At 40.1% G+C, this 22,961-nt stretch overlaps 1 protein-coding gene across 1 annotated transcript in view; it reads left to right on the top strand.

Moving 5' to 3' along the window:
* The first annotated feature begins 7,792 nt into the window (after nt 1-7,792).
* Nucleotides 7,793-22,961, top strand: part of ERICH6 (glutamate rich 6) — a 36,765-nt gene continuing 21,596 nt past the window's right edge. Inside the window, exons 1-6 of the mRNA XM_045851888.1 lie at nt 7,793-8,198; nt 8,889-8,946; nt 15,458-15,549; nt 18,455-18,517; nt 19,048-19,103; nt 19,205-19,321. Of these exons, the coding sequence (XP_045707844.1) occupies nt 7,793-8,198; nt 8,889-8,946; nt 15,458-15,549; nt 18,455-18,517; nt 19,048-19,103; nt 19,205-19,321 (792 nt within the window). The remainder of the gene's footprint in view (nt 8,199-8,888; nt 8,947-15,457; nt 15,550-18,454; nt 18,518-19,047; nt 19,104-19,204; nt 19,322-22,961) is intronic.

Raw genomic sequence — 22,961 nt, 5'->3', positions numbered from 1 at the left:
AGAGAGTAAGTACTCCCATTTTCTCTCCCTTCCTACCTCTTTCCCTCTCTTCCCTTCTTTCCTCCCTCTCCTTCTCCCTCCTCTCCCCACCCCCCTACTGTGCTCACACAGAAAAAAAAGCCAGTTGAGGACACAATGAGAAGGTAGCCATCTGCAAGACAGGAAAAGGGGCTCACCAGAAACTAAATACACTGGCATCTTGATCATGGACTTCCAACCTCCACAACAGTGAGAAAATAAACTTGTTATTTAAGCCACCTGGTCTGTGATATTTTGTTAAAACAGCTGTAGCTGACTAATACAGTGGGTTAGCTGGGTCCTTCGCCTGTCCCCTACTCCTTTGTCAGTTCTCCTTTCTCCTTCCTTCCATGGTCAGAAGTCTGAAATGAGTCTGTGGGGCTAAAGTTGACATGTTGTCAGGGTTGGTTGCTTCTGGATGCTCTGTGGGAGAATTTGAAAAGAATAAAAGAGTGATGTAGTGTCATAGAGGCTGGGGGAGGGAGTGTTCCCTACAGGGAGGTGACATGTGATTTAAGAACTGAACGAGGGAACCAGTCATGCAAAGAGCTAACAAAAAAGCCAGAGCAAGAACCCCCAAGTACAAATGATCTTAGTGTGTTGGTTTTCTGTTGCTACTGTAATAAGTTGCCACAAAGTTAGTTCCTTAAAATACCAAAAATTTATTATCTTACAGATAGAATAATTTATTTGTTTATTTCCTTCTTTAATACCTTAGTTTAATTACTTCTAGAATCTGAAGTGATGGGACTTGTCTTATTCCCTTATTCTCAGCTGCATCCTCAGAATATAAAGCCATGAGATCAAAATGTTTTTCACATCAGCCTCGTTGGTATAGCTTAGTGGATTGAGTGCAGGCTGCGAACCAGAGGGTCGCAGCTTCGATCCGCAGTCAGGGCACATGCCTGGGTTATAGGTCAGGTCCTTAGTGGAGGCCACTTGAGAGGCAACCACACATTGATGTTTGTCTACCTCTCTTTCTCCCTCCCTGCCCCTCTCTCTAAAAAAATAAATAAAATCTAAAAAAAAATGTTCACATCAAAAAATTGTAACAATTTTTTAATATATGAAACTTCCAAAAAATCATCTAGAAGTAAGATTGCATTTAAGTTTGGTTAGATAAATTACATTATCTAAGGGTTTCCCATAAAGTATAACCCATTCAGTACAATTAATTCTACAACTGAAGTCTTTCAGAAGATCACATTTCTTTTTCTTTTTAATTTTATTTTTTTAATTTTCCATTACAGTTCACAATATATTAGTTTCAGGTATATAGCACAGTGGTTAGACATAACTTACAAAGTGATTCCCCTGATAAGTCTAATATTCACCCGGTACTGTACATAGTTGTTACACTATTATTGAATACATTCACTACGCTGTACTTTATATCCCCATGACTATTTTGTAGCCAATTTGTACTTCTTAATTCCTTTTTCACCAAGCCCCATAACAACCCTCCCATCTTGCAACCATGAGTTTTTTCTCAATATCTATGAATTTGTTTCTGCTTTGTCTATTTATTTTGTTTTTTAGATTCCACATATAAGTGAAATCATATGGCATTTATCTTTTTCTGCCTGACTTATTTCACTTTCTATAATGCCTGCAAGGTCCGTCCATGTTGTAGCAAAATATTTTATTCTTTTTTATGTCTGTGTATAGTTGTACATAGTTGTATATATATTATATATATAATGAAATTATATATATATATACCACTTCTTTTGTATCCAATTATCTATCAATGGACACTTAGATTGCTGCCATATCTTGGCTATTGTATATGAAATGTCTTTTGTCTCTTTCTATAGCCTTTATTTTAAAGTCTATTTTGCCTGATATAAGTATTGCTACCCCAGCTTTTTTCTTTTCATTTCTTTTGGCATGAAATACCTTTATCCATCCTGTTATTTTCAGTCTGTGTGTCTTTCAATCTGAAGTGAGTATCTTGTGTGTAGCATATGTATGGGTCTTGTTTTCTTCTTCTTTCAGCCACCCTACGACTTTTGATTGAACATTTAATTTATTTACATTTAAAGTCATTATTGATAGGTAGGTAGTTATTGCCCTTTTGTTACATATTTCATTTATTTTCTTCTTCTTCTTAAAGATTTCCCTTTAACATTTCTTGTAGTACTGGTTTGGTGATGATGAACTTCTTTAGCTTTTTCTTGTCTGGGAAGCTCTCTATCTGTACTTTGATTCTAAATGATAGCCTTGCTGAGTAGAGCAATCTTGGTTTTAGGTCCTTGATTTTCATCACTTTGAATATTTCTTGCCAATCCCTTCTGTCCTGCAAAGTTTCTGTTGAGAAGTCAACTTTCTCAACTTTGAGAAGTCAAAGTTTCTGTTGAGACATTCTAATGGGAGCTCCCTTTTACATAACTGATTTTTTCTTGTTACTTTGAAGATTTTCTCTTTGTCTTTAACCTTTGGCATTTCACTTATGATGTGTCTTGGTGTGGGCTTCTTTGGATTCCTCTTATTTCAGAGTCTATATACTTCCTAGATTTGCATGTCTGTTTCTTTTGTCATAGTTTAAGTCATTATTTCTTCAAATAGGTTTTTAATCCCTTGCTCTCTTTCTCTGCCCCTTCTGATACCCCTATGATAAGAGTGTCATCCTGCTTGCTGTTGTTGCAGAGGTCCCCTAAACTACTCTTATTTTTTTTTCTTTTTCTTTTTAGCTGTTTTCATTGGGTGTTTTTTGCTACCTTGTCTACCAAATCACCGATTCAATGCTCTGCTTCATCTTAACTGCTGTTGATTCCATCTAGGATTGTCTTCATTTCAGCTATTGTATTCTTCATTTCTGACTGGTTCTTTTTATGTTTCTATATCTTTGTATAAGTTCTCACTGACTTCATCTATTCTTCCCTTAAGTTCATTGAACATCCTTATAAACAGTGTTTTGAACTCTGTATCTAGTAGATTGTTTGCCTCCATTTTGTTTAGGTTTGTTTTTTTTCAGGAGTTTTGTCCTGTAATTTTATTTGGGACACATTTCTTTGTTTTTTTAAAAAATATTTTCTGCCCCTCTTTTGTTTGTTTCTAAGAATTAGATAGATCTACTATGTTTCCATGTCTTGGCAGAGTAGCCTTATGTATTGGGTTGGCCAAATTTCCTGTTTAGTTTTTTCCATTAAATAAAATATACATTTTCCATTTTCACCAATAACGTTATTGATTTGGGTATTTTGAGTATGTTGGCTATCTCATGCTATTGGCTTCTAGTGGGTAGAGGTCAGAGGTGCTGTTAAACATCTTCCAATGCATAAGACAGCCCCACAGCAAAAGATTTATTTGGCCAAAATATCAATAGTACCAAGAAACTTCACAAACCACATTTAACACATTTGATTGGTCACAGCATCCTTCTCCATACACTGCACACATCTTTTTTTGTGTTTCAGTTGTGTTTTTACCTTTGTTAAAATAATAAAGCATAATATGCCAAAAATGAAGCATATCTTCTTTCATCTTCAATATTAAAATGGCTGTACAAAAATTCACCAATTTTGGTAAGTTTTTTTAATGTACACTGATATGACAGTTGTCACAATATAATCTAACAAAATTGTTTTGAATGAAGTTAAACACCACTAAGTACTATTACAGCCATTTTACAGAAAAAAAACTAAACAAACTTTTTAGCCAGCCCAATAGTAGGTGTTCTGTGGGGCCCAGTGGTACAGACTCCTTAGTCATCTAAGCTAGGTGCTCCAAGGGTATCTCTTGTGTGGACTATGTGTGTCCTTCTGTTGTAGTCGAGCCTTGATTGCTATTGGCACATTAGTGGTTAGAACTGACCCTCATGCTGATTCACTGTGAGGATGGGCCATGACTACAGTGGAGGAGCTGACCCCATGGAGCAGGATCCCCTTTTAGTGGGGCTCTTCTGCCTGCCCAGTCCATCCTTTGGGTATGTTGTGTGTGGAGCTAACTGGATGGTACTTTGGTGTGGTCTGAAGCCAGCCTCTGGGTATTGGTTCTGGGGTCTCTTGGGAAGGGCTTCAGTGCAGATACAAGTCTGCCATTGTGTGTGTCCAGCCTAGGGCCACTGTTAGGAGATACAAAGTGATGTGTGGTTGGTAGCAGTCTATGCTGGACTTGGAGGCAGCTGGGAGAAGCTATGCTGTGAACCAAGGTTGATTGATACTACTGTTGTACTGGGGGCTGTTTTAGCAAGTGATACAGGGTACATCAAGGCCAGAAGCTGTTTGTTTGGGCTTTGTAGAATTTTGAGAGCTACTAAGAAAGTCCAAATCATGGGCTTAGGCTGGCAGCTTGTGGGGAACAGCTGCTGAAAAAAGATCACGCTGGTGCTCGTGTTGGGTGAGGCAGGGTCTCAGGGAATCACCAGGGTGAGTGGTATGAAGCAAGTTGATGGAGACTCAGATATGGTACTCCCAGTATGGGAGGAAGGGCTCAGCAAAGGACCAATATCATCTGCTAGCAGTTTTGTCTGGGAGAGAGCTGCCTTCCAGTCCTCATCCTGAAGCCAGACAATTCAATCCTCCTCATATGTTCCTGGCATTTTTTTTCCAAATTATAAGAGCAAGTTTATTGAGAAAGTTACAGAGGTAATAGAAGTGAGCCAGCTGGGCTGTGTGAGCTTCAGGAAACAAGCTGCAGAAGTAGAAGGGCCCTTGGAGCTCAAGAAAAAGAAAAGCAAAGGTAACACACCTGGGGTGCAGAAGAAGAGGGTGAAGGGAAAGGTATGGGTGTGCTCCCAAGAGGGAGAGTATGCTATCCCTTCAGTGGAGTTTATAAGGCAATTGTTAGTGAGTACATCTGTGTTTGGGCCCTTTGAGAGAATGTCTGAATCTGCAGGAGCACTCCATCTCACCCAAACTGAGTTTCTGATGATTTTCACGGCCAGCTGTTGTGAGGACTCCTCTTACTAGCACTGGTGCTTTGGGCTGGGGAGCCTGGTGGGGCTGGGACCCACGATTCCTTGGTGGAGACCTCTGCAGCTGAGATATCCCAGTTCTTAACTGTCACAGGTAGGTCTGGGGCCAGCCCCACCTCCAGAGATTTGCATCTCCACCTCTCCTACCAAGTTTCACCTGGCTTCTTCTTTATGTCCTTAGTTATGGGAGATCTGTTCAGCTAGACTTCAGGTGGTTCTCAAAGATGGTTGTTCTATTTAGTTGTGATTCTGATGTGATCATGGGAGAAAGTGAGTACAGCATTTACTTACTCTGCCACCTTGACTGAAAGCGATACTGAATATCCTTTTGATAATTCTCTAATTAAATGCAAAAACAAGTGAATTAACTGAGGTATAGCTACTTGATGTGATACAAAAATTAATGAGAATGTTTATAATGTCATGCTAAATTTTAAAAAGCATGATACAAAATTGTACATATGAGACATAAAATAAATATCCAGGCATACCTTGTTTTTTTGTGCCTTGCTTTATTGCATTTCACACTGTCAGTTGTAGGCAGTCATTTAACATTCATTGATATCCACAAAAATCTGAGGGATAAGTCCTATTATTCCCCTTTATAATGTCAACCAAAGAAGAGATTCTGGCCTTAATAAAGAACAAAAAGCATTTATTGGAGCAAAGGATTGCAATCCAACAAATGCAGACTCAGGTAGCAACCCAAACTGTGCTCTGGAGAGAACAAAGAAAGGCACGGTGTATAAAGATAAAAACCACAAAATGTAATTCTTTTATGCAAATGGAGAATTGCTGGCTAGGTTAACAGGGATTGGTTAATTCCAATATGCAAACAAGGTGGGGTGGAAACTACAAGGAGGAGGTCAAGTCCACAGGTGTTCATGTAACAGTTGTTTCAGGACGTTTATAGCAAGTTTGATGGAGGAACTCAAGAGTTGCAAACTTTTAGTTTTTGGTAATAGTTAATAAATCTAGTAGTTAAAACATGTAGAAAGCTATTGTTTCAAAAACTGAAAGTATGGCCTACTCTGACTCCAGGAGACCACAAGCAATTCGACCTTTGTGCTCCAGAAGAGACCATAAGCAGTCAAGGTGGTATCTGAGCCATTGTGTTCCAGGGAGAGACATTCCTCTGCCCAGGACACAGATAAAGAAAATCACCCAGAACATAGGACACAGGACCCAGGTAAAGAATCACAGGTCAACGGGTGAAAGGATGTTAAGGAAATTGCTGGACTTCAGCTTTTATTTGATTAACCTCTTCCTGAATTCCAAATCCCTTACCTTCATCTTTTTTCCTCCTTATAAAAAAGGCTAGCTTGAAAGGAAATATAAGATGGTCTCTTAGAGTCCATAACTTGCCATCTTCTCAAATCACTGGCCATCTAAATAAAGTGCTCCTAAAGATTCAATCCTGTCTCTATTTATTGGGTTTGGTGATGACAGGCAGCTCAAATGCTGGCTTTCCCAGGTTCCAGTTTAGCAACAGGTGTAGTAACTTAATAGCATATCAGAACTGAAGCACAAGATCTGCAGAGGCCCCACTTCCCTAATAGCCACTTGGCTCTTATTTTAAGTATTCTCTTACGAATGCTTATTCCAGTTTTTTCCCATTATCAATACCCAGGGAAACTGAGGCTGAAAGAGGCTAGGTGATTCAATAGAGATCATGCAAAGGTACTTAAGTGCCTAATGCTAGTCACTTAATGTAAGGGTCAACACCCAGATGTCCTTTGTCATGTAGAATCTTTTGTTTGCTTCCTTTTTCTTTGCAATGACGTCAAGCCTCAGAAACAAAATCCCTCCCACCAGATACATTTCTGTCTTGAAAAGTTTTTAAAAGAAAGCTGAATTCTACAATGAAAGTGTATGCTCCAACCTGGGTAGTAGGTGAACAGGTGTACATTATATCTGCATACCTATTTGTATGTACAAAAGTATCTTGCAAAATTTTAGTATTATGAACTCAAAACAAAGCCCCAGAAAGACATAGGGGTGCTTAGGTGGCCAGATGCCTCAAGCTTTTTCCACCTCCTGGATGAATGGATGGAACCAGCAATAAAGAAGACCCCAGTCCCACTAAGCAAGATAATATTTAAGGCAATGTTTTAAAAACTCAAAATCAGTCCTGGCTGGTGTAGCTCAGTGGATTGAGCACAGGCTGCAAACCAAAGAGGTGCCAGTTTGATTCCCAGTCAGGGCACATGCCTGGGTTGCAGGCCAGGTCCCCAGCAGGGGCCATGGTGACACACAACCATACATTGATGTCTTTCTCTTTCCCTTCCCCTCTAAGAAAAATAAAATATTTTTAAAATAAAAATAAAAATTCAAATCAGCAAAGTAGGACCTAAGGGCTGGTGGTTTTTCTTACAAAGTTTTGTCTAAGTTTCAGCAAGCACCGGTCTACCTACACACACACACACACACACACACTCCAGCATACACAATAACAAGCGGCCTTATGGGTGTCCATCGCTGGTAGCCACTACCCCCTCAAAAAATAATAATAAAAAGACTTGTTCCAAAGGAGCTGACAGAGGAAAGGGAAATCATCTCGCAGAAGCCTGCTGGGGGGTCGAGGGGCGCTCTGAGACCATGGAGAGCAGGTGCAAAAGATGTCTGCAGCGGCCCCAGCTCCCCTTAGCAGCTCCTGGCCTGACCACCACTCTCTAGGCACTGCCATGCCAACTGGCTAAGGGTGTTCTGTGGCTTTAAATCCCCGAAGTTCTGCCCTGCCTCAGGCAGTTGCCCAGGGAGACGGACACACAACAGGGCACGTGACCCAGGCCTGGACCGGTCCCTGCGGCCACTGTCCCTGTGCAAGGCTAGCTGTGATCCTGCTTCCCATCAGCAATGGCCAGTTGGCACTCGCATCGTAGATTCAGGAAGCTGGAGGAGGACCAGGAGGAGGAAGAAGAAGAGGTGGAGATAGGAGTGGAGAAGGAAGTGGAGAAGGCAGATGCAGAGGAGGAGAAGGCGGCAAAGGAGGAGGAGAAGGGGGTGGAGGACTATGAGACTTTGGGCAATGAGTACTTCTGGAAAATTATGGACATCGATGACGGCAATTATGACGACCTCCAGGGCTTTCGCCCCCGCTTAACCAGCATCTCAAGCCCCAGCCTGAGCCCCACGCCGACGTCCAGCGAGCCTGAGGCGATGTACAGCGAGCCTGAGACTTCGCTCAGGCAGATTTCATCGAGCACACGCAGAACACCCAGCAGGAGCTCGAGCTCCTACAGCAGCGTCTCCTCTCAGAAAAGTACCGCCCCTGCGCCCCGTTTTGTGGAAGGCTTCCCTGGCCCTAGGGGGCAGCAGACCCAAAGATTCCAGGGCCTTCTTCCACCTGGGTATCCTTAGGAGATACAGGCACCACTACACACACACTCCAGTCTACCTCAGTCCCTTCTGTCAAAGGCACTGAAATCTTGGCTGAGTGGAACTTACACAATATAGGATATAGGTGAACGCCTTGTAAAACTGGCAATTTAGGCAGAGCCATAGGTAGTGCTACTTCTGCGTGCATACACAATGATAGTATTATCTCTCACTCTTGATTTCTCCCTCTCTCTCACACACAAGCACGTGCCACTCCTGGAGGAGTAGTGCCTTAAGGGTGCTGTATTACTAAAAACAGTCCTGCAAAAAACAAGTTACCTTTGTGTTTAACTTCATGTACTGAAACCACTCCAGTCACTTCCTTTAAAACATTTTGGTCTGGATGATTCTTCATTGGGGCAGGATTAGGGGACAGGGCTGTCCTCTGCAATTTAGGATGTTTAGCAGCGCCGCTGGCCTCTAGCCCTGGCTATGCCATTAGCACTAACCCCATTGTGTGACAATCAAAAATGTCTTCAGATGTTACCAAGCACTTCCTGGAGGGCAAAATTATCTTTCTGAGAACTGCTGATATAGAGGGAAGGGCTAAAATTTTTAATGTTTCATTCAACAGATTTTCCTAAGATATTCCAGACGTTTAGGAGAGACACATCTGAAACAAGTTTAGATAGGTAAGAGAATGTTTTCAGTTTTCACATTATTTTTGAAGTTGATTATATTTAATTTTTGAGTAAACATGTCAGAAAGTAGAGTAAAATCATTCAAGGTATTTACAACTAATTTATTAAATTTTTTTTTTTTAAAATTTAGACTGTTAGACACTTTAGAGGAGGTAGAGACAAGGTCCCTGCCCACCTCCAACTTATCGCCTACCTGTAGAGATGGCATATGCACATCTTAATATCTTGAAATAATAAGTGAATGCCACGTGCAAATACTATGAGCGTTCAAGACATAAGTCTCTATTGGCTAAATTTGAGAGTGATCAGGGACACCTGTGGAAGGGAGTGAAAATTATGATTTTTCTTTTTCTTGTTGTTGCTATTAGCCTTCAAGTACCTTATAATAAGAAGACACCAGAGAAACACCTTTTAGAATATCTTTATAATCTTCCCCTGAAATCTCACACCAAATCTGAGTCTACAGTCTTGAATTACTGTTCACCTAAATTTTGCTTTTTACAAGCAACTTTTAAATTTTTAAGCATAAAAAGAATTGTTCTGTTCCACTTAAATGTTTCTATTTATCAGACATCCAGCCAAGATAGAGGTGTAGGTAGACACACTGTGCCTCCTCGCACAACCAAAATAAGGACAATGAAAATTTAGAAACAAAATAGCAACCAGTACTGACAGAAAATTGAACTGTATGGAAGTCTGGCAACCAAGGAGTTAAAATAGACATATTCATCCAGACCTGTAAGAGGGGCGGAGTCAGGCGGTGGGGTGGAAATGGGTCGTGGCAAAAAAGCAGTGGCTGGCAGACCCTGGGTGCACAGAGTAGCAGCTGGTGGACCCCAGGCATGCAAGGTGGCAGTGGGCAGACCCAGCAAGGCTGCAGATTGTGGAGGGGCTTGGCGTGCAAGGTGGCTGCGGAGCTGGGTGATCCCACATTCACACACAGATAAACCAGGTGAAACTGGGGAGTGAGACAGACCGCACAACCCAGGGTCACAGCGCGGGGAAATAAAGGCCCAAATCACTGATTGTAAACACCTGTGGGGGTTGAGGTGCTGGAAGAAACTCCCAGCCTCACAGGAGAGTTCATTGGACAGACCCACAGGGTCCTAGAACATACACAAACCCACCGACCTGGGAATCAGCACCAGAAGGGCCCAGTTCACTTGGGGGAAGTGGCAGAAATGACTGGAATCCAGTAGAGAGTGGAGCAAGTGCCATTGTTCCTTCTCGGACCCCTCTCCCGCATACAGCGTCACAAAGGGACATGAGTTGCCCCACCTGGATGAACACCTAACACTCTGCCCCTCGCTATATAACAGGCACATCAAGACAAAAAAGAAGGGGGGGGGATCCAAATGAAAGAACAGATCAAAGCCTCAGAAAAAATACAATTAAGTGATGAAGAGATAGCCAACCTATCAGATGCACAGTTCAAAGCTCTGGTGATCAGGATGGTCACAGACTGGTTAAATTTGGTCACAAATTAGATGAAAAAATGAAGGCTACACTAAGTGAAATAAAGGAAAATGTACAGGGAACCAATAGTGATGAGAAGGAAACTGGGATTCAAATCAATGGAGTGGGCCAGAAGGAAGAAACATCCAATCAGAAAAAAAATGAAGAAACAAGAATTCAAAAAAATGAGGAGAGGCTTAGGAACCTCCAGGACATCTTTAAATGTTCCAACATCTGAATTATAGGGGTACCAGAAAAAGAAGAGGAAGAGCAACAAGTGGAAATGTTATTTGAACAAATAATAAAGGAGAACTTTCCCATTCTGGCAAAAGAAATAGACTTCCAGAAAGTCCAGGAAGCTCAGAGAGCCGCCAAAGAAGCTGGAAACAAGGAGGAACACACCAAGGCACATCATAATTACACTAGCCAAGATTAAAATGAAGGAGAGAATCCTAGAAGCAGCAAGAGAGAAGGAGAGAGTTACCTACAAAAGAGTTCCATCAGACTGTCAGCTGATTTCTCAAAAGAAACTTTACAGGCAGGAAGGAACTGGAAAGAAATATTCCAAGTCATGAAAGGCAAGGACCTCCATCCAAGATTGCTCTATCCAGCAAAGCTTTAATTTAGAATGGAAGGGCAGATAAAGTGCTTCTCAGATAAGGTCAAATTAAAGGAGTTCATCATCACCAAGCCCTTATTTTATGAAATGTTAAAGGGACTTATCTAAGAAAAAGATGATCAAAAATATGAACAGTAAAATGACAGCAAACTCACAGTAACAACCACACCTAAAACAAAAGCCAACTAAGCAAACAACTAGAACAGGACAGAACCACAGAACTGGAGATCACACAGAGGGTTATCAACAGGGGAGTGGGAGGGGGAGAGACGGGGGAAAGGTACTCAGAATAAGTAGCATAGATGGTAGGTAGAAAATAGACAGGAGGAGGGTAAGAATAGTATGAGAAATGTAGAAGCTAAAGAACTTATGACACATGGGCATGAACTAAAGGTGGGGAATGTGGGTGGGAGGGGGTGTGCAGGGTGGAGGGGAGTGTAGGGGGAATGGGACAACTGTAATAGCATAACCAATAAAATATATTTTTAAAAAATGTTTCTATTTATCATCTGACTTCCACATTTTAATAAAAGATAATATATGTACAATGTTAAGATATAAAAGTATACAGTGGTACAAAACATAAAATCTTCATACCTATTCTCAACCCCCCCACTCTTCCTCATCAGCACCAACAAATTGTTAACAGTTTATTTCCAGTATAATTTTAAATAGCATATTTTTATTTCTTGATTTGTCTCATAACTACTGACTTCCCACCATGGAAGATGACAAATGTAACTTATAGTACTTCCCTCCTCTCTGTTTTTTGGTAGTTATATTATTTTTAGTTTTTCTATCTTTGAGACTTTAAAGTATTTAAACCTTTACTTCTTGATTTGTCCATTTTAGTGACATTAACTTATGAAAAATAACACATTAACTTATGAAAAATTAACACATTAATGCACATCTACTTCCTTCCATCTCTTCTCTCACCTTTTCCTCCCCAAGTTAACAAGTTATATAGCAAATTATATTAAAACTTATATATTTATATAGTCATATTGCTTTGCCAACCTTTATTATGTTTGCATTATATTTTGTAATTATAATTAACTCAGTGCACTGGGTACAGGTTGATTTAAAAAATTGGAAATCAAAAAATAATACTCATAATTTCATGCTAAGATCTAATAATGTGACTGGATTTATGTATCAGAAAATGAAACCCTCGGTTCATAAAATCTGGCTCCTAAAAGATGAACTTTCCAACTCTTAGCTATTTTTAGTTGTCTTCAGTTTTTCTTAGTAGAGCTCAGTGGCTTCACTCGTGATTCTGATACTGCCTTCTTTGTCATTCCTTTTTCTTTTCTTTTTTTTTGCAGGAGAAACTCCTCAGGTAATTTTTTCATGCAGATCTCATGGGAAGTCAAATTTCTGAGTCCTTGCCTGTTCTGAAATTTCTTTTTTTTTTAAAGATTTTATTTATTTATTTATTTATCAGAAAGGGAAGGGACAGAGAAAGAGAGCGAGAGAGAAACATCAATGTGCGGTTGCTGGGGGTCATGGCCTGCAACCCAGGCATGTGCCCTGTCTGGGAATCGAATCTGCGACACTTTGGTTCGCAGCCCATGCTCAATCCACTGAGCTACACCATCCAGGGCCTGAAATTTCTTCATTGTGCCTCATACTTTATTAGTCAGATAACCTGGCAAAAACCAACAGTTTAAAACCAATTTCCCTCAGCACTCTAAAAACATTGATTGCTTCATTGCATTCTAGTATCCAGTATTGCTGATCAGGGATATTCAAATCCTTCTGGTACTTGCTTATTTCCTTCCCTTCACTGCCTCTGTTCTTTCTTTCACAACTCCTAAAGAATGGCTTTTGGGCTTCTTGAATATCTTCAAGATTTTAGGTGTTTACATGCTACTACTATGCACCCCTTGTACAGAATTTATTTCAGGATACATATTTGTCATTTCCAAAAACAAATTCTCATTCTCTGTTGGTGTTCAAATAGTTGTGTGGGTTTTTAAAAATGTCTTTAAGGGTACTTTACAATGTACTAAAATTCTTTAGGGGTTTTTTATATTCTTTTTTTCTGTCAGGATCAGTTATTCTGTTTGTTTATCTTGGTCCTTCCTCTTCCATGCCTCTGATTGTCCTTAAGTGACTGGTAATCCTTGGTTATTCATTTATATTTATCAATTAATAACTGTTAGGTAGCTAAAATGAAGTTCTGCTGCTGAGTAGTTATGTTTTAACAGGGCATGCGGAAGGAAGTTTGACTGTGAGTCCTATGTAGGTGGGTGACTTTTGTCAGAGCCAGCTTCCTGTGGAGTGTCGGCAGGAAGCAACAAGATGGGCAACTTCACTATTACTAGAGTTACAATAAGGACAATTTACTGTGTGGTTAGAGTTCTTCATGTGTAGAATGTGCCTGTCCTTTCACCCAAGCCTGTTGAGCAGGTTCTAAGTAACCTCATACTGTACTCTGCTTCTCTTTCAGGCCTAAACCCCACTCAGGCAGGCTGCTCATTAATTTTTAGAAAGCAGTTCTTTGGGCTTCATCTGGAAATTTAAGTAACTTCTGCCAAATGATCTGTATAAGGGAAGAGAAGGAGTCTGCCTGGCCAGCTCTTCCAAGGTCACTCCTTGAACTTTAATGACAGGTCCTATTCCCTCGCTGCATTTGGCCAAGTCTGAGCTAGGAGCTTCTTGGGAATTCCTTCAGAAGAACTTACCTCTTTTGTCTTGAGCTGTGGTGTTCTCTGCTCTGGTTTTCCATCTACCTCAGGCTAACTCAGGCTATTTGCTTTCTTACAAGGACTTCTTCAATATTATTACTTGTCTACTGAGGACATCTTTCTTGTTTCCCAAGGCCATTTTTTTTTTGTTTGCTTTTAAGTATTTGTCATCTCAGAAAGGAGGGGCAAAATTGTGCACACAGGAGCTGTCTTGACCTGGACTTCCTACATGGGAAGCTCTTTCCCAGATCAAATCTTAATTCCCTCTCATAAATCTTCCTAAGAAAATGCTTCTTCAATATTTCAAAGTATTCTCTGGTGAATTTGGTGAGATTGTATTTTTAAGGCAATCTGTGCTAAAAAGCCATAAAAATGTCACTAATATTGGCTCAACTTCTATCTTTAATGGCCCTATTACTATTCAGGTTGAAAATGGGAAAAGCTTTAGGAGCAGATAAATGTGGAATACTACAAGTTTGGGAGCCAAACAGGTCTGGACCCCTATCTGCCCCCTGCTGCACATCATTTCTGAGAGGTTCCCTGGAGCCTCAGTTTCCTGACCTGTAGAAAGGGATACTAATACCTGCTTTGATTGTTTTTTTGCAAAGATAGATGAAATAATGTGAGAAAGTAACTACTATGTATGTAATCACTGTAAGTTCTCAGAAAATGTTAATTTCATTATTACCTTTGGTGGTCTTCCATCTTGACACAGGATTTCAGAAACATTCTTTGGAGTTGGTTTAAGGCAGGGAATGAGACCTAGATGAAGAATGTATTGATTTTGTTAACTGTGGCATTGGAAAAAATCCAAGTATTAAATATTGTCAAGGGCTTGCTCTTCAGTGTGCCTGTACTCTTAGTCCCCATAACTTGTTTTCACAGGAGGTTAGATAAACGGAGCTTCTGCAGACACTTGCACAGCCAGCTTCTGCAAAGGAGTCCTTCACCATGACAGGACACAGTCATTTCAGAATTAAAACAAAACCCCCCACTGATGGACTGTGCCAAGGGACAGCCATCAAAAAAGGAAGGTGGAGACCTAAGAGAACAGAGAAATATGAAAGAGGGACAATCCTAACATTGACTAAACTTTTTAGAAATTTTTTGTTTGATAATTTTGGAAGATGCCCCAAATTATTACAAGAAATGAAATTCAGGGAGGCAAAGGAACTTGAAAAACAATAATTATTGTTTATTTGTCACCAGTAACAGTCATTTTAACAGTAAGAGTCAATAAATTCCTGCTTACTTGTCCTGTCAATGATAACTCAAGTAACTGGTTAAACTACTCATAGAAAGCAGATTATTCAATTACAATGCATTTAACTTCAGCCTTTAAAAAGAGTATGGATTATTTTTAGGCTATTCAAAATGAATAGTATGTTCTCATTTAAATTCATTTAAATTTAAATTCAAGGGAATGTTTAAACATACACACCACTAGCAGCATGCACACACAGAGAGAGTGGTAGTAATTTAGTCCTTGAGGGAAATAAGGTATTGACAGCCCCCAGGACTTAGAAAGGAGTACTTTCTAAAGAACAGATGTGATGCAAACACAGTGCGCCTGACTTTACTAACGAGATAAAAATGGAAGAAAATATTTCAAAGAAAATAGAATTCAGGATCTTCTATGTACATTTTTAATTTGATTATTAAGTGTATTATATTCAGAAGAACTGCTAACAACTATAGAGGTATACTCAACAAAAATGTTTTGTCTAAATTTCAGGACAATCTCTGGCGGTTTGTATCCAGGAGCCCCAATATCAGTTCAAACAGACGAGAGTTGGCTTCAAGATTTGTCCAACAAAAAGAAGTCTGGTGAGTAGTTTGATGTCTTAGCTTTTGCTGGGTGATGGGATGGCACATTGGAAAGAACACTGTGTAGGCAATCGGTAGATGCAGGTTTGAATCCCAGTCCCAACACTAACATTGTGATGACTGAGGAAAATACTTAACCTCATTCAGTCTCAGTTTCTTCACGTGTTGGCAATAATAATACTGCTGTCCCAGGACTGGCACTTATTCTTTAATCAATGATAGCATTTATGTTCACACCAAGAAATAATCTGCCATTATATCTTGGTATATATCTTTACTTTTTATTATAGAAGCAACATATGCATGCTGTTTTTTAAATGTTCAAACCATTAAGAAATACATAATGTAAAAATTTAAATTTTAACTTATCACAATATACTCCTCAGAAATAATCTTTGTGAATAGCCTTTTCTTTCAAGTTTTTTGTTTTGTTATATCCTTATTAACCAGGTGCTTGTTGAGCACCTACCATACGTCAAAACACCTCTTATAGACCAAACCCTGTTCCAGCAACACAGCAGTGAACAAAACAAGTAAAACCACTGCCTCAATGATCTTCTATTGAAATGTGGAAATTGGAAGTAATGGTGAGATAAATAACACACCAAATAAATAAATATATACTCTGTCAGGTGATGTAAGTGCAAAAAAGAGGAAAATCAAGCAAGTAAAGGGATGAAAAATGTTGGATGTGGGGGGTGCACGCTTGCACAGGGCACTCAGGGAAATCTTACTGAGAAGCTAAAATATCTGAGCAGACCTCAAGCAGGTGAGAGAGTGAGCCACGAGGATCTCTGGGGGAAGAGTGCTGCAAGCATAGGAAACAGTAAGTGCCTCCTTCTAGAACAAGGAAGCGTCCTGTGTGGCAGCAGTGGAGCAAGTAAGGAGAAGAATCTTAGGGGACAAGGTCAAAGACACAGTGAGGACCATATCTTTTCCCATGGGAATGAGTAGGAAGTCGCTGGAGGGTTGCACAAAGGAGTGACACAATCTCATGTAAAAATGGACCAAATATTTAAAAGAAAGATGTTAATCATCGCCAAATTAATTTCTATGTAAATTAAGAAAATGTAATTTCTGATCAGATTTTCAGCCCATGTAATTCTGATCGGATTTTTCATTGGATTTTGACAAGTTGATTCTTTGATCTTGTTTGGCAGTGTTAAAAGGCAAATTGAGGTATTTTCAAATGTTTAAGAGTTTCTTTGAGCAAACATTCATTCGAATTGTGCAGCATCAGACCACAAGTGTTTAGGAGCATACCACCCACAAAAGCTTTGGGAGAGGTTTTTATAGAGAAGACAAGGGAGTAAAGCAAGGAAATTGTTTGACTGGCTACAGCTTCAGAGGTTACATTATTTGGAGAAGACTAGTTGACTATTTGTGATTGGCTGTAACCCTGAAGCATTTACAGGAGCTGACTCTGGCTTACATGGCAGTTTGCTTACACAGGAGACACCTAGGCACTGGAGCTGCCTCTAATGACCTCCTTGTTTGATTGTTTTAACAGCAGCAATCTAGTATGCCTGTCCATTTAAAAAAAATAAATATTCTTTTGTAGTTTTTTATTCATAGGGGATTCATATGCATCTCTTATTAATTTATTCCTAGGTGCTTTTCAGTCTTTTTTTATTGATGTAACAATTGCAATCTTTTTTTTTCCATTGTATTTTCTAATTGGTAATGTAACTCTATGGGAAAACTGTTGATTTCTATGTATTATTCTTGCATTTCTGACCCTCTTATTAATTCTAAAAATTTGTCAGTTGAAAGTCGATTAGATAATTATATTTTCTGTGAATAACAGCAGTTTTATTTCTTATTTAATATTTTTACTTAGCAGCCAGGAAAAATTGATAAGTATTACCATATATGCAGTTATTGTGACTTACGTAATAAATCTGATTGCAAGATATTTTAGTGCCTGTTTGGTTTGGTTTGGTTTGGTTCTTTGAGCTCTTCCCAATAGCAAATAATGCCTTAATGGAAATCTTTGTGCATTAATTTTTTTATACATCAGGTCCTTAAATAATGTCATTTTATTATAATGTTGAGGAGATATCATAAACACTTACTTCTTATGTACCAATTAGCCAGTGGTAAAATTAATTTCATTAGAGGTCATTCCACTTAAAGTTGCAGAACCTGTTGATGACATTTAAGATCTTACTGTACCAGTGCTTGCATTTCTGTTGGACAAAATGCCTAAAACATATTTAAAATTTTTCCAGATACTCCACATAGAAAGTATGTCTAAACGTATCTCTTTCTCCTATAGCAGTCTTTACTGCCCCACGCTCTGCTACAAAGTGGGTCAGCCTCCTCCCTTTACCTCTGAGTGACTCAGATCGTTCTGATTGATTTTTCATCATTCTAATCCTATATGCTTAAACTTCTAGATTTGCTTAAACCTCTAGATTTACTCAAAGTTGCTGGTGTGTTGATAGCTGCCTTCCCCATTTCCAGTACTGCCCTGGAATCTGTGGAGGAAATAATCCTGGTGCTTTAGTTCACTGTGTTGAACTTGAACCCCACTCCCCACCCAGCACCTACCTACCTGAAAAATCTTTTATAGAATAGCAGACATGAAGTAGATAGAATAGTACTTAAAAGAAGCAGAAAATAACAGGGACTGCAAAACATGATTATAATCAAGTAAAAGATACATCTGTGTAGTATTCCAGTACTAGAGAGGAACAGGAACATTTTTAAGTGTGAGACATTGGAGTCGTGGCTTTTCTCTATTTGCTTCTCATTGCTGATAAAATTACATTTAGAAAAAGGCAAAAAAAAATTAACATAAACACCATAAGGGTACTTATTTTTCTAAGAGACATATTTTTTTTATGTTACACTTCTTTCCTACTTTGTCATGATTAATGGTAAATGTATACTCTTTCTATAGGAACAAAAACACCCTCTGCACTGAAGGAAACTAAACGTAAAAAGAAAGCTAAGTTAATAAGAGGTAAGTGGATGTTTGGAGTTATCCCCTTTGCTGGCAAAGGCAAACTGCTACTAGGGAACCAGCCTTAACTTGGATGGTGCCCATGCCCTTTAGAAAATTCCTCCCTTGCCCTCACCACTGTGGCTCAGTTGGTCATGACCTGAGAAGCCAAAGGTTGCTGGTTTGATTCGTGGTCAGGGCACAGGCCTGGGTTTCAAGTTCCATCCCCAGTCGTGGTGCATGTGAGAGGCAATCAATTCATGTTTCTTTTTCATATCAATGTTTCTCTCTCTCTCTCTTTCTCCCTCCCTTCCCCTCTCTCTAAAAGTAAATAATAAAATCTTTTTTTTTAAAGAAAGAAAAGCCTTCCCCTAAGAATATATGCAAGAAGCTGGTAAAAACTAGGGGTTCAGGGCATTTAAACAGTGTGCATGCATGTACACGTGTGTGTCTGTGTGTGTGTGATGGGCCGGGATCTCCAAACTAGAGAAAATGGGATACACTGCACAAGCCTTTCAACTTTCCTCCTAAATCTATCCTTTTCTCTTCAGAAAAATGGGTAATTAATCCAGAAGAGCCAGAACTAACTATTTTATGTGAGCTGGAGGTAAGAAATGTTTATCAGTCCAACTAGTAAACTGTGCTCGTGGTAAAGATCACATAGTCAATCTTTAATTTTCGCTTTCTGTCTCCCTCTCTACAATTTAGTTTAAGGAAGACTTCATAACACTATTTGAGCCTTCTCTAAGAACGTTACCCAGCATTGGGCCGCCACCCTTTCTGGCATTCAAACGAGAGAGTTTTGACTTCGGCACTGACTTTGAGGTGATTTTCTTTTCTTTTTTCTTTACTGCAATAAATGATGATAAAAGTCACTTGATGATTTGCACAAAAGACAGTGAACATACATAAAAAATAGGCAAAACCCATTTACTTGAAATAGCACTCAGGATGGCTTGAAATAGCTCTTAGGATGGCTGTATTAGTTTCCTAGGGTTGCTGTAACAAAGTACCACAAACTAGGTGGCTTAAAATGACAAAAACGTATTGTCTTACAGTTCTGAAGGTCAAAATGAAGGAGTCAGCAAGTCCATCCTGTAGGAAAGAATCCTTTCTTGCCTCCTCGTAGCTTCTGGTTGTAGTTGTCAGTCCTTATTCCTTGGCTTGTAGCCGCATCACCCCAGTCTGTCAAAGTTGTCCTGGTGTTCTGTGTGTGTCTGTGTCCAAATGTCTCTCTTCTCCAAGGATACCAGTCATGTTGGATTAGAGCACACCCTAATGACCTCATCTAAACTTGATTACATCTGCAAAGACCCCATTTCTAAATAAAGCCACATTCATAGGTATCAGCAGTTAGGACTTTAATATACCTTTTGGTAGGACACAATTCAACCTATAACTGTGGTCATAAAACCTGGAAACATAGGTAAAATATAGGTTTGCCATATTTGATCATGTTAAGTGACCAATTAATGCCTGTGCTTGATGGGCAAGGAAAAGTTCACCTTAGTAATTCCAACAGGATGGCACACAATTCTGCATCACCAGGGCAGTGAGGTGCTGACTGGTGGAATGATTACTTCCAAACTTGGGTATTATGGCCATGTGGAGAGAACAGTGCAGCCCCCAGTCCCCTTTGGTTACTTTTCCCATGTGCATTAAAGGTGCAGGGTTTTTCACTGAAAACAAGAGACAGTCATGCGAGACAGCACATTGCGGAGGCATGTGCAGGAGTTCAGGGCAATGCTACGCTGATGCCCTAGTGTGGTACTCACCGTTTTGTGCAGCACATCGAACTGTGCAGTTCAATGAGGGGCAACACATTAAATATATCATGTCATTTCCTATCAGTCAACACGGACTGTGTTTATTTAGCCCAGGTCTCTCAATGGCTTAGTCACCCTGTTGACTCTTTGAGTTCAAATTTCTTGTTCAGACATAGCACCTTCCTTCTTCCGAACCACAAAGGCTTGTATCCAGGGGAGTTTCTTCCCTGACACACAGAGATGGGCCTGAACATGAGGAAGGCCATGTGCCCTTTCTTCCAGGGACCAGTCCCTGCACTAGCATCTGGGAACACTGGCTCCTCCTGCTCTTTGGACAGACCTTCCAGGTCCTCTGTGATGGGGCTTTAACACTAGTTAGTTGAGGGGCAGTAACAGCTGGCTTGCCTGCCTTTCTCTACAGCCATACCCTCTTCAAGTGCAGATTACAACCCAACTCATGGTCTTTTGAAGCATCTCCACCTTGCTTGACTCCAGGTAAAGGGGTAAAGGGACCTTGAGCTGAGGAGCCCACTACCCAGACTATTGTGAAGAACAGGTTATAGATGGCCTAGCTTTGTCAGCTGTCCTTTGCCTTGTCCCATCATCTGGTGGCCATCCGAGGTTTTACACCACCATCTTTCTATTACAAGGCTTTACCTTGCCACTCCCTAAGTCTTCTGCTTTCGGATATATTATTTTGTAGTTTCAGTGGGCTAAAGGGATTGGACAGAACTCTCAGGTGGTAAATCCCTGATGGCACGGGTACCTGAGTTACACTTTGGACCCACGATGGCCACCTTGCCAGTCCCAGAGAATGGTTTCTATGGTAACCGCAGATGCCCTGGTGGCGTTCATGACCTATAAGCCAGGATCTCAGTCTTTTCCTGCAGGCCTCTGCTTAGGCTTGCCTCCTTGCCATCATGCCCTCAAATTGCCAACATGGCCATGGCCCCTCAAACCCTCACTGAGTCACCTGAACTTCTCACTCCAGGTCTCCCTTTTGCTTCCCCTGGTCTGGCTGTCCTCCTCCTCAATTACCTTCATAGCCCAGACAGAATTTAGGGCCTCAACCTGGGCTTCCTCTTGAGAAAAACTCTAATTTAGAAAGTTGATCATTTTAATGGTGGCCTACATAGTAATGGGAAGATTTTTTTTTAACCTGACACTTCTTTTAAAATATATTTTATTGGTTATGCTATTACAGTTGTCCCATAACCCCCTCTTTATTCCCCTCCATACTGCACACCTTCTCCCACCCACATTCCCCCACTTTAGTTCGTGTCCATGGGTCATACTTATAAGTTCTTTGGCTTCTATATTTCCTGTACTATTCTTAACCTCCCCCTGTCTATTTTCTACCTACCATTTATGCTACTTATTCTCTGTACCCTTTCTCCCTCTCTCCCCCTTCCACTCCTCCGCTCATAACCCTCCATGCATCTCCATTTCTGTGGTTCTGTTCCTGTTCTAGTTGTTTGCTTCGTTTGTTTTTGCTTTTGTTTTAGGTGTGGTTGTTAATAACTGTAAGTTTGCTGTCATTTTACTGTTCATAGTTTTGATCTTCTTTTTCTTAGATAAATCCCTTTAACATTTCATATAATACGGGCTTGGTGATGATGAACTCCTTGAACTTGACCTTATCAGAGAAGCACTTTATCTGCCCTTCCATTCTATATGATAGCTTTGCTGGATAGAGTAATCTTGGATGGAGGTCCTTGCCTTTCATGACTTGGAATACTTCTTTCTAGCCCCTTCTTGCCTGCAAGATTTCTTTTGAGAAATCAGCTGAGAGTCTTATGGCCACTCCTTTATAGATAACTGTCTCCTTTGCTCTTGCTGCTTTTAAGATTCTCTCCTTATCTTTAATCTTGGCTAATGTAATTATGATGTACCTTGCTGTGTTCCTCCTTGGGTCCAGCTTCTTTGGGACTCTCTGAGCTTCCTGGACTGCCTGGAAGTCTATTTCCTTTGCCAGATTGGGGAAGTTCTCCTTTATTATTTGTTCCAATAAGTTTTCCACTTGTTGCTCTTCCTCTTCTTTTTCTGGTACCCCTATAATTTGGATGTTGGAACGTTTAAAGATGTCCTGGAAGTTCCTAAGCCTCTCCTCATTTTTTTGAATTCTTGTTTCTTCATTCTGATTTGGTTGAATGTTTCTTTCTTCCTTCTGGTCCACACCATTGATTTGAGTCCCAGTCTCCTTCCTGTCACTGTTGGTTCCCTGTACATTTTCCTTTATTTCATTTAGCATAGCCTTTATTTTTTCTTCTAATTTGTGACCATATTCAACCAATTCTGTGAGCACTCTGATTTCGAGTGTTTTGAACTATGCATTTGATATATTGGCTAACCTGACACTTCTTGAAAGATGGTATTCAAACTCCTTAGAACATTTTCCTAAAATCTGGTATGTGTTATCTTCTGTCTCTTGCAACTAGTTACACACTGTATATCCCTCCTCCACAACAAGGGATTCTGATGTCAACAATCATTTCTGCAATCGTTTCTTCTCATACTAAGAAGGCATCCGAAGGACCCACATAGCTCCCGATGGGCTCAGCTGTGCTCTGGTGAGCTCCACCAGACAGAGGCCCTGAAAACACCACCCAAGTGTCCTCAGTCCTCACCACTCTTAAACAGAAGTGATGTTCCATTCTGGAATATGCAGATCTTGCTGGCTGGGTACCTTCTAGTATAGG

Source organism: Phyllostomus hastatus, unplaced genomic scaffold (genome assembly GCF_019186645.2).
Source record: "Phyllostomus hastatus isolate PE091 unplaced genomic scaffold, TTU_PhHast_1.1 phas_contig_86, whole genome shotgun sequence".
Lineage (NCBI taxonomy): Eukaryota > Metazoa > Chordata > Mammalia > Chiroptera > Phyllostomidae > Phyllostomus > Phyllostomus hastatus.
Note: the sequence above shows the minus strand (reverse complement) of the source record. Positions and strands in the feature narration are given on the sequence as shown.